Here is a 12,025-nt window from a genome sequence, read left to right as displayed (position 1 = left end):
CTTTCTCCAAGGATCTTTTACATGATTCTAATTTGAAACAAATGGCAAATTCAGATAAATATTAACAGGATATAAATTCTGTGAGGAAGAATATATGCTCAGTTTTCTTTGCAGCAAATGTAGCTCTCATTATCCTTGAGGTTTATGGTTATTTTTAATCCAATTAAATGGCAAACTTATTTTCTACCTCTGAAAACTAAACAAAGTGGTATAGATGTTTTACTAATTTGGGTTTTGTGTATTTGTTGTATGAGACATTACCTGGAAAACATGGCATTTCTTGCTCAAACAGGTCAGAGTATATGTCTTTTTATTAAATTTTTTTAATAAATCTGGAAACTTAGTAAAACATATTTATAAATCTATTCCCATATTTGGCATTTCAGTTGGAAAGGAAGGAGTAAGGTTCTTTTTCTTTGGGTGTTTTTGTTGTTTGGGGTTTTTTTAATTAAAGTCTCTGTGCTTGGTCAAGTAAGGACAACTTCTGAATTTCACAGGTATAGATCAATGCCTGGAGAAGTACTTTGTGTGTTTATGGTATGCAATAACTGTATATAATGTAGAATCGCTGACTGCCTTACTTGTTGTATATGTTTTGAGATTAAGCTGGGCGCATTAAATTGCATAAATGGAAAACTTTGTTCCAGGTGTTTATTCTCCTAATATTAAAGTTAGCTCTAGTTTCCTAAGTGATTGCACCTTAATAACATTAGAGGATAAAATGTAATTTCTTTGTATTTCAATTACATAGTCTTGTCTCCAGATGTGTATTGATTAGGTACCTGTTTGTACGGGTAGCTTAAATAATCGCTTTTCTTGTTTCGTCGTCTATAGTTGAGAGAAATTGTGAAGTTCCCAGGAGCCAAACTGAGGAAGGTGTGTCAAAGGACTCCAGAAGAAATAAAGAGAGAGCAGACTGCAATACTGAAGATAGAAGAGAAGATTTTGGGGGAATGGTGACCCAGCAATCTGTTGAAACCAGCGAACAGGAAAGTGTTCAAATTGAAAATGAAGAAAGTGAAAAAAAGCATGGAGAAGGTAAAGTGGGACTCCTATAAAAGAAAGATTACATCCTGTTGCATAACTGTATTAAATGCCTCTGGCATGAAAAATAACTTTTAATTAAAAACCTACACATTTGAAAGATAGACAGAAGTACACACACTAGCACATGACTTTCTCATTTTAGCCTGGGATGTTTATTGAATTTTGATGATGGATAAACCCAGCCTTTCCATATAACTCCTGAAGCAATACAGAGGTTTTGGCTGACTTAAGAACTATGTCAAACTAGCATCTGTGAACCTGTATAGTTTTATTGAAACTTATGATAGCATTTACTTGTGTTCAGGACAGCCACAGGCAAAACAGAAGGCAAAACAGATGATAGGTAATTCAGGAGAAACAGAAGAATAAAATAGACAAATATCTTAATGGCTTCCTGGGTGTGCTGTGTATATTATTATGTTGTTCTGGAGTTAGATATATATATAATATTATTTTTAACGTGTGAGTAGGCTGGATGAAATGAATGAAGAAAAAAACTTTTTCATGTCAATTTTTTTCTCTTTATAGGAGATGTAGATAAATTGGACACCTTTCCAATATATGATGGGCTTATGTTTTGTGCAAGCAGGAATACTGATAGAATTCACCTCTATACAAAGGTAAACCTGAAATATGCATGTTTATTATCATTTTAAAATTGCAAAGTAAAATGTTGTCCTATAAAATGTGTATGTATACTTTCATTTGTTATATCTTATATAAAAAGACCAGTATTTTTGTACTATCTGAAATGTACAAAAATTAGGTAGTTTATTGTTCTAGTTCTTTTTCTCAGTAGAATTAAGCAATAATTCCCTAGATATATAACTTCTAACGCTTCTCTTAGCTCACAAAATGGGGCTAAGACATTAGATATATGCTCAGATCATCTGTTAGAAATCCAAGTGATAGTTGTTTAAGATTCTTTTTTTTTATTATAGTGTCTTATCACAAAATATTTTTAATAGAACATTCAAAATTAAAATAAAAATGACAGTGAATCCTGACAGACTAAGTAAATAAAATATTGTCACCACATTTCCAGAAAGGTAGAAGTTGGTGCTATGTGTAAGTCAGTAATTTCCTGAATAGAACACATTGTCATTAATCTGCAATGGTAATGGGAGTACAGAAACTAGCAGTTGCTTATTTTCCAGGTCATTTTTCAAGGGGGAGTCAGGACTTTCTAATTCCTTCTTTTAAGGAATAAGAAAGTTCACTGAGAAGATTTTCTTCAAAGCTACTGAATAAGTCAGTGTATTCAGATGCAACTGCAAAGCATCACAAATAACTGAGGGCAAGTCTTTGAGATAATATATTTTTATTCGGCTGATACAGCTGGGAAAAAGACAAAAAGAATGTCCTCTTGTATCTGAAAACTTGTTTGATATACTTAAAATGGATGCTGCTTCCTAGCTTCACACATTTTAAAGACGAAGACACATTTTGGATGGTATTTGGGCAACTGTGTATCGGTCTGAGTTGGTTTTGGCTTGGCTTGGAGTTTCATTATGCCAGATACTGCACAAAATCTTTCTGCTGAACCATAAGACACTGGGGAATTCTGCTTTGATTCCTTCTTTCGAATGTTTGTGAATCATCAATAAGTTCCTGGGTCACATATACCCACTGAGAGAACTTGTTCCTTAAAAATTAAGTGGAGGAGAACTTGTTCAGACATTTAAAAAAAAAAAAGTTAAGTATAATAAACAATGCTCTATCTAAGATTCTGATTTTAAATTGTAATGAAGTGACATTCTCCAGTCTACAATCATTCATTTCCATTGGAAATTCAGTCAAGAGGATTATAATTTCAGTTTCTTAATTTAAGGCAGTTTGTGTGTCTGAACTATTGGCATAGGAAAATATTCAGCTATATTCAAAGATAAAATTGTCACCCTGCTTACTCTTGGATATATTAATATGATTCATGTTTCTTGAATCTGTGGTAGTATCATACATCTGTGATTTATTGTTTGTTCCTGGAAAAATCTAACCTTGAGGAGCTAAATTTAGTAGGAAGGGAGGATAATTCACTTGAAACATAATTTTTTTTTTTTAGATTGTGCTACATTGCATCTGTAAACAAAACTGTTTGCTTGTCTAGGATGGTGAACCACTGAATCATAATTTCATTCCATTGGACATACAGCTGGATAACTGGGAGGATCTACCAGAGACTTTCCAGCATAAACAAAATCGCTCATCAGTAAGACCAAATTCTACTGGCACAGTAATATAATATTTAATATGGAGAGCTTTGACTTAGTTTTTTTTTAAATAAATGCAGAACACTTCTGGGCCTTGGGATCTAGGCACAGTTTCATCAGTGCAAGCAGATCTTATAAATGTTCATGTGAATATTAATTATGCAGCCTGTTACTTTGGCAAATTATCATGCCTCCTGTTAACATTTTGCTAGATGGAATCAACCAGGCATCATTTAATTTCTCATTTACAGGATTAGTAACTAACACTCATAAGTCAACAAAATAGCATTTTAAAGGTTATGAATTAAATGGGGCACATTATGAATAAGACTGTGCTAAACTGTATCAGAACTGCAGTTCTGAGTAGGCCTCCACTCTCACTTCTTCCTTTGGTCTCCTAACAATGTTCAAAGCAGTGTAGGGCACAGCTCCACTGAGACACGTAGCTTCAGTTAATTCAGTAATAAAGATCACATTCGTAATGGTGTTTGAGGAGAACATTAACACTGTAAACCCAAGTACTCAAGTAAGAAAATATAGAATTTAAACTGCAGGTGCAATATTATCTGCTTAACATAGTTCTCTTAACTTTTTTCTCTGTGAAAAGATAAATATTATTTGGAAAATCAGATTCTATCATGTGGGAACAACACTGATTCTTTTTGGTAGGTTCTCCAGCATGGTTGGAACTTAAATTCATAAGACAGATAGATAGATACATGACTGATTCAACTAACAGTTCTGTGAAGCAGCTAATGAGTGGGTAACATAAATGTTGCAAAAGGATTTCAAAGCTATTTGCTAGACTGAAAAGACAAGTTAAGAAATCCTCTGTTTGTGGGCCAAGAGTGGCACTGCTTTAGGGAACTTCCTGTCCCTCGGCCTTCTCCTTTGGCTTAGAAGATCCATATTAGTAAATGCTCCCAAAAAGAATCAGGGAAATATCTTCTTGTTTCTGTTTCCATTATATCCTGCCATTTCATTGACTTCGTTCTTGCTGCTCCAATTTTGAGAAAGTGAGACTCGTGTGTATGCTTTTACATTTGCTAATGTAAAATGGAGTGAAAATACTCCAAAGAGAAAAAGAAAATCATTGCCGTGTCCTACTCTTCAAGTATGGAAATTTGCTCCTGGATAAAGCTGAAGTCACAATTAAGTCCATACTGCACAATATATTTATTCTTCCTATAGTCCATGTTCAGAAACAGCGTGATACTGACTGCTATAGGTAGTTGCAAGTCAGTGAGGAAGAGAGTAGAATGGGAAAAAAACCCCACCAAACCACTTGTTCAGTTGTCATATTGTTACTCTCATTTATTTTCTATTGTAGAAATGAGGATGGGATGAAATAATTTTTCCCCTCTGCACGTCCTAAAGCAAGCAGCCACGTTATAAATTCTAAATTTCTATGTGGGAACAGTTTTTCCCCCTCACTTCCTCACTGTTCTGTGTAAAAAAAAAAAAAAAAAAAAACAAAAAAAAAAAAAAAAAAAAAACCCACCCAAAAAAACCCCCACAAACAAACAAAAAACACCCCCCCCCAAAAAAAACCACCAATTAGATTCAGTACCAACTCTTCCAGTTCACCTGTAGCCTTTCACACTGACAGTAGGGGCTGTACACTACAGATTGTTACTCCAGTGTTAAGCATGTACTAGAAGATTAGAAGAAAGGTAGTTCATACACCCAATTATAAATGCCATTCAAGTAATGGGAGTGAACTTTCCTTTTCTGAGGGGCCTGCTGTATCAGGGAGAACGGCTGCTGTAAGAAGAGAACTCTTTTGCATGTCTGTTTTTCCCATCAGCAAAGTCCTGTTTACACAAGAAAGGTTTACCAGAGGCTTTATCAAGAAAACTTTCTCCTGCCACTCTTAGATTACTAAGGGCTGTTTCTGGCCTTATTTCTTCTGGATCAACAGACCTATAGTAGCAAAACTGTTATTGTAGTCAACACCAAAGCTGTCTCAGCGGGTGAGGGTGGGGGGTTGCAGCTTGAATGAAAAATGACTTGAAGGGACCATCTCTGATCATGCCAGCTGTTTTCATCCAGTTTTGTATGTATTAATTCACAGCTCTCTTTCACTGTCATTAAATGGTTCTGTGTAATGCCTGTCATGCTGCTGACAATAGCATTCTCTACCAGATACTGAGGTTTGTGAAAGAATGGAGTCATCTAACAGCAATGAAACAGAAGATTGTCAGAAAAAGTGGTCAGATATTTTGTAGTCCTATTCGTGCTGCAGAGGAGTTGTCTAAAAAGCAGTCAATGGTCAGCAGCACAAAAAGGTGTGTGGTTTTCTTTCTCTTACTAATTGCTGCAGGAAGTTTGATGTACTGAATGTAACTTTCAGTGGAATGATGCTGAGACTAAACTGGTCGTTCCATGATTGATTGTCACGTAGTGACAAACGTAGGCAACCAAGCGTGTCAGTAAATCTGTTGGAATGGAAGTGTCTGTTTGCCTGTCCGGCACTGTGCTGCCTACAGCAGCTGTTCTGGCTTTGCTGCACTACATGTTTAAACATCTGGAACTTGCCAGAGATTTCTGAGGAAAAAAGAAAACTAAGGTCAAAGAATCTTGTTGTTTTTTCCACCTAGAAGCAGAAATAAATCAATAGTTGCCATCAATTATATAACACTTTATTCATAATTCACAGCCTACTCCAACCCTTTCTGGTACTCTTTTTTTACTTTAAGCATATCTGTCCTCTGTGGAAGACATTTCTCAAAACCATTGTTTTCCTCTCTGGGTGTCACTGAAAAGGACTAGTGTTTAATCCTTGTTAAAATCTAAATTTACCTTTTTCCACTTTCTTTCCTTTTTCTGATACGCCCTCCTCCCTGACAGACATTTGCAGCTTCAGTGTTGTCATTGCTTTCCACAAAACATATGCATACAGGTTAATTCATCAAGGTGCCTCTGCAGACTATCTAAAACCTTTTTATTCCTCTCAGTCCCTACTGCTAAATTCTCCAGGGTGACTCTATTTTGGCTATAGGTAAGAATTCAAGTAAGTAAGTAAGTAGAGTTTGTAATTCCAGTACTATAAAGAGAACCAGCAGGTAGTAAGTGTTTCTTAACCTGCTGCCAGATTGTTTCCTTCCATAAAATGTAGGAAAGATCTAACTGTGAACCATGTTAGAAAATCTCCTGTAACCTACAGCGCTCTTTTAAGGCAGCATATAGGGTTTGGTGTATGTGTAGTACAGACAGGTGTACTTATGAGAACTTGTCTGAATAGTGGTTTTTGGAAGAACGATCAGAGTGAAGGGATTTTAAGTTTTATTTAAGGGCAGTGGCGTTTTGTATATTTTCACATTAAAATAAAGAAGTGAGTCTAAACATAACCAGTGGAGCAAGGAGTCCTCCAGAGCTTGTAAAGCTTCCTATATTAGGGTATTGGCGAGACCTCACCTAACTGAAACAAAATGACTTTCAGATTTCACTGTCAGGCAATATCAAATTCCTTTCCTTTTTGTACTGCTACATACAAAACAACCGATCTGTTTGCTGGTTAGAGCTGAATCTGGTTTTAGAAAAAGATTTCTTATGTAATATGGAAGTATTATGGTGAAGTATATTTTCCCAACCTCTATTCATTTCTTATCCAGGAAACGAGGGATGTTTTAAGAGAATATGCATTACCAATTTTGCTGCAGCCAAGAGTGAATATTCTTTGAGGGACATTGTTCCCTTTGTAGTATCTTAACAGAGTTTTGAATTATTTTAGGTACGTGACCAAGGAGGATGTAGCAGCAGCCTCACTTAGCAAAGCTAGCAGCAGTGGGGGTAGCGTTCGTCTCATCTCGAAAGAAAGTGGGGTTTGTCTGAAGAATGACAGTGCTCCTGTTGAACAATCAGGTCATTCCACAAAGTAAGTTTATTAATGCAATGAGGTGATTAAGCTTTTTCTCCCCAGATTTTTTTTAAGGTAGCAAAATTATTTGCTGTGAGTGTTTACTTTGCTGCAGTGTTTAGATTAGCACTACAGCAAGTTTCTTATGAGCTATGTTTTATCCTTATAACTATTTAGATTAATCTATTGTCTGCTGATAAAGCTGCTAATTAACTGAGTGATTAAAATGAAACAAGAAAACAATTACATGATTTGGTAAAGGAAAAAAGAACCTTAGCTGAGGCCTGCTTGTGAGGTAGGCCTGCTTGTGAGGTCAACAGCAAATTGGGGACACCAAATTTTCTTCTATTCAGCCTCAAAATTTAGAAAATGGGAGAAAGGAACATGAAAATTCTGGACAGAAAATGCCCTTTAAAATAATTTTATTGCATCCTGCCTGTAGGTAAGCCTTGTTTAGAGTAGGAAATTGATACATAGCTGTGAAAGTTGTGTAGAGAACCTAGGATGTTTCCTTTGACTTCTCATAAAGAAGGGGCTGAAACATTTTAAATTTATGTGTGTACATGCCTGGTAGAAGCCACCATTTCTTTATAAATACAGCATTATTTCAACTAAAAATTCAGTGTACATGTGTAAATGTAGTAAGGTGTGCAACAGCAAAATCTGTCTGTTATATTGTCAAATTTTGTTTAAATGGAAACGTAAACCAAGTAGATGATTGCACCGTGCAGGTATCAACTTGAGCAAGCTAAGATATTATTTCAACTGAAACTGGTATTTCAGAGCATAAAAGACATCTAATGGAAACATACAGTGCACGATAACCTACTGAATTGTGTTGCTGAACACCTCCTTTATTAAGACCTGCACTTTCTTCTCTGCAAACAGGTTGCTTTCAGAAAATGGAAAAGGTCCATCAGTTCTTCATTCAGACCAGACTGAAGCTGAAGGCTCCTCCTTATTCCAAGGCTATTTGCAAGCCTTGGACAGCCAAGGGAACCCACTCTGTCTGAGCTGTCAACAGCCAACAGCTCAGCTTGACCCATGCAGCCAGGCCCGTGCTTGGGACACTCGATTCTGCTCTCACGCCTGCCAGGAGGACTTCTCAATTCGTTCTAGTCAGAGCTACCTCAGAACTAAAGTGTTTGAAATTGAACATGGTGTTTGCCAGTTTTGTAATCAAAATGCTCAGGAGCTTTATCTCAGCATCAGAGGTGCACCCAAGAGTCAGCGTAAGAAACTTCTGGAGAGTTCTTGGATGTCTCACCTTCCACTTGGGCAGGTAATAATACTGGTTTTTAAGCCGTAATAGCTAATCTGTGTATTCCTGTAGCAGATAGATCAGAGAAATCCAAAATGTTGTTCTTAGGGGTTTAAGATAGAAGGTTAGCCTAGCACCAACAACAGAATAAGAAAAAACGAAATCTTAAACACAAAGCCCCCCAACATCTACAAATGTTCATTGTCAAAAGGCACAGGCATCACAATTCGGATTCCTTAGGGCTGTGATTTACTCGAAATGTACTTTATTAACAAATTTTATGGTTATGAAACAATTTAAGAATGGAGGTAGTCTGGTAGCACTGGGTTATTCCTACTTTGCAGAATGTTTGGTAGGAGCTTAACAAAAGCTAGTTGTCACAGCTCCTCTCAGAATCACCTCAAAATGCATTACAAACTACCACCGTTCTGCCATGGTTGTGATTTGCTTCTGCACTGACTTGAAGGCAACAGAGCAGGGAGGGAGAACATTCCTATATAAAGGGTATTTCTATTCAGAAACTATTTTATTTTCTGCTGCAAAGTTGAAATTCTGCTTCAGAAGTTACTGGTTCTAAAACCGTTTAAATAAATTCTGCAGACACCCATTTAAACTTGCAAAAGAAAAAACCATCACTCGTCCTATGCATGAGATCAGCTTTGTTGCTTGCAGCTTTTGAAAATAAGGTGGTGCATGTCCAAAAGACTGAGCTGAGAACTCTTGTTGGAGTGAGGTTTCTTGCAACCTTCCAAGTGAGCAGACCGGTGTTGTGTTTAAGTTAGTTACCTTTTTGAAAGCTGGCACAGGGCTTTATCAATCACCTACGCTTTCTCAATGCTCCCTATTTCAGTTTTTGATAGAGACAGTGAGAATTGTAATGACAAATACCTACTTAGAGTCATTAATTTTTGTGATGGGACTATAGCTGTTGCAGTCTTCTTATTGTGTATATTTAGTATCAGTGTTTGATGATGATAAAATGACATTGAAGATAACTGACTGTACCAGTCCAGAAAACTGAACCTTTCATTCTGGTTTGCTGTGATCCACTGCGATATGCTTCAGCATGCTGCAGATGAAGTGAAAATATGCCAACTAAAGTTACAGTGGTTTGCTTGTCCAGTGGGAGTAACAAAAAAATGCTAATTGTTACTTTCTTTCTCTTGATTGAAAACTATGAATAGCTACTTCCCTGAATTATTTTCTTGTTCTTACAGTAGAACATACATGTAGTTGAGAAGGTCTATCTAACGCTTCCAGTGTCGTGTCCTTTGCTTACTGCAGTTGAATGACATGATAACGAACCCAACAGAAGGCCAGTTCTGGCAGGCAGACCACATCAGGCCTGTTTACAGTGGAGGAGGACAGTGCTCCCTGGAAAACCTTCAGACTCTATGTACAGTCTGCCACAGAGAGGTCAGTATGGCGTAGCCAGAAATCCTCACCCTCTTGCACAGAAATGTTGTAGAATGTGCACCAGGGCAGTATTGATCATCACAGAAGTATTTTGGGCAGAGCGAGCCCTAGAGGTAACGGAGCCTGACCCCAGCCCCAGAGCAGGTTGCTGAGGACCATGCTGTGCAGTCCTGCACTGCCTCACCCCAGTCAGGGCCTGCCTGCCCTCAGGGAGAAACATCCCTCCCCAGTGTCCCATGGGAATGCCCCAGGCAGGGCTCTGTGGCAGCGCTGCCTTGTGCCCCAGGGGAGGGCCTGACTCCTGTACCTCCTGCCCCTCCTTTCAGCAGGAGCAGACTGTGATTAGGTTCCTCCTCAGCCCTGCTGTCTCCAGCTGAACAACCCCGTGGCTCCCAGCCTCTCCAACCCATATGCTGAAGATGAAAGGTACCATTAAACCTTTCATCTTCATCTGAGCTACAACACTTTCCTCAAGATTTGGAAAAATGTCACCTTCAATATTTGCATTTTAGTATGCTGTCTACTGCAAAATTAGACAGAAGTTTAACTGTGGGCTAATGCTTTCCACTGAGCACACTGTTGCCAAGTAACAATACTTACTGAGCAGACCTATCTTTCTCTTTTGCAGAGAACTGCAAAACAGGCCAAGGAAAGAAGCCAGATGAAGAGACGTTCTTTAGCTACAAAGTACGGCTGTGATATCACAAAATTTTTTGTGAAGATGTAAAATGCAAAATATATTCAGGTACATTGTAACTCAGAAACCAGTATAGTTACACAGTTTTCCTCATGCACTTATTTAAAAAAAAAAATCTTTGTAGTCTACTATGCTGTTGGTAGAAGGAAGAAAATATGGAATTCAAACCAAGAAATCATTTATAATAGTGACTGATTGTCAGAGGGCCTTGGGTGAGTGCATCCAAGGTACTCATTCATGGTTATATTTTTATGACCCTGTGAGTTAAAGCTAAATTTCTGTGTGTAACCTTAACGCAGCGTAGAAGCATTACTGTTTTCCTATTACAGTGTAGTTAAAGCTGCAAGAATTTGAGGAAGTTCTGTTGAAACTTCCGTTGGTCTTACAGGGTTCAGTTGTATTGGGGACATTATGAACCAAGAAGATATCTTAAATTCTTTGTTCACATAGCAAAATTACTGGAGAAAATAACAGGCTCTGACATCTATTATGACAAAAATAGCATGAGTGTGTTGTCTCTTCTAAGACTGCCTCATACCTACAAAACACATTAATAGCAGCCATGAAAGGGCTGCTTTGGCACTGGGCCTGACTTACAAGACTTCAGCATTTAGAATGAATGGCTATAGAAATCAGGTTTTACTTAAACCAGCTGGTATTTAAAACTTATTCGTGATAGGGAACAGTAAGTATTATCAATGACCTCATCAAAAGTAGTTTCCGGGAAATGCTAGAGTCACATTCTTTCTAACAAGATTGGAGAGATGCTGGTTCTTTTGGACTCTTTATGTGGCTTTATTTACAGTTACTTTCAATAAATGCATTTCTCTTTTTCCTAGTGATTTTTTTTTAATGCTTTATCTGTCTCTCCCCCACCCCTCGAACGCCATAAGGCAGTACTAAGTTCATAAAGCATGTCTGCACGCTACAGCTCTTTTTTTCTGAAAGTACATGACTGCAATTTCAAGTACATCCAGTTAAAATAAGCTGAAAAGCTTTCTGGGTTATCGTTAAGAGAAAAGTTCTTAAAGTTTTAAACATTCTTTTTCTCAGTTAAAGATTGAGGAGAAGGTAAGTTTTTTGCAAATGCACCATTTTTTACAGAGTGAAACTAACTGGACTTTTCCAAAGACACAAACTTCTTTAGGCAACTACCTGAAAAAAGTGTTACCTGATATTTGTGTTCTCTGAGTATGATTACAGGAATCATCTCTTCAGCAGTTTAAAAGACCAAGTAAGAATACCTGATAATTGTGAGGGATTTTCAAGTTGATACAGCTTTTGATACAAGAGACAGCGTGTCAGGAGAGGAGGAATGCAAGAGTACCAGGAACTATGTCAAAGATTACTTATTGAGTAATTAGCCTAGTGCAATTTAGTTTAAAGAAGCTAAACAACAGCTAAATTGGTCTTTGTCTTTCCTCATCCATTTTACCAGAGGAATTTGCCTCCAGTAAAACACAAACAGCCTGGAGAACAAATTCTGTGACAAGATTTTCTCTGAAGAAAACTAACTCTTCTTTATTCTGAAAAAG

General features: G+C 37.4%; 1 protein-coding gene across 9 annotated transcripts in view; it reads left to right on the top strand.

Annotated features, from left to right (window-relative positions):
- The window catches only part of ZRANB3 (zinc finger RANBP2-type containing 3), a 51,094-nt gene extending 39,310 nt beyond the window's left edge, over positions 1 to 11,784 (top strand). For 8 of the 9 annotated variants that reach the window (XM_075757207.1, XM_075757214.1, XM_075757206.1 and 5 more), the window contains exons 14-21: positions 835 to 1,038; positions 1,576 to 1,667; positions 3,155 to 3,256; positions 5,403 to 5,545; positions 6,991 to 7,134; positions 8,005 to 8,398; positions 9,662 to 9,793; positions 10,422 to 11,784. In XM_075757207.1, coding sequence (XP_075613322.1) covers positions 835 to 1,038; positions 1,576 to 1,667; positions 3,155 to 3,256; positions 5,403 to 5,545; positions 6,991 to 7,134; positions 8,005 to 8,398; positions 9,662 to 9,793; positions 10,422 to 10,520 — 1,310 coding nt within the window. In that variant the 3' untranslated portion in view covers positions 10,521 to 11,784. The remainder of the gene's footprint in view (positions 1 to 834; positions 1,039 to 1,575; positions 1,668 to 3,154; positions 3,257 to 5,402; positions 5,546 to 6,990; positions 7,135 to 8,004; positions 8,399 to 9,661; positions 9,794 to 10,421) is intronic. The other variant, XM_075757210.1, reaches the window with a different exon arrangement.
- Positions 11,785 to 12,025: the final 241 nt, after the last annotated feature.

Source organism: Balearica regulorum, chromosome 6 (assembly GCF_011004875.1).
Source record: "Balearica regulorum gibbericeps isolate bBalReg1 chromosome 6, bBalReg1.pri, whole genome shotgun sequence".
NCBI classification, from domain to species: Eukaryota; Metazoa; Chordata; class Aves; order Gruiformes; family Gruidae; genus Balearica; species Balearica regulorum.
This window is presented reverse-complemented; position numbering and strand designations above follow the sequence as displayed.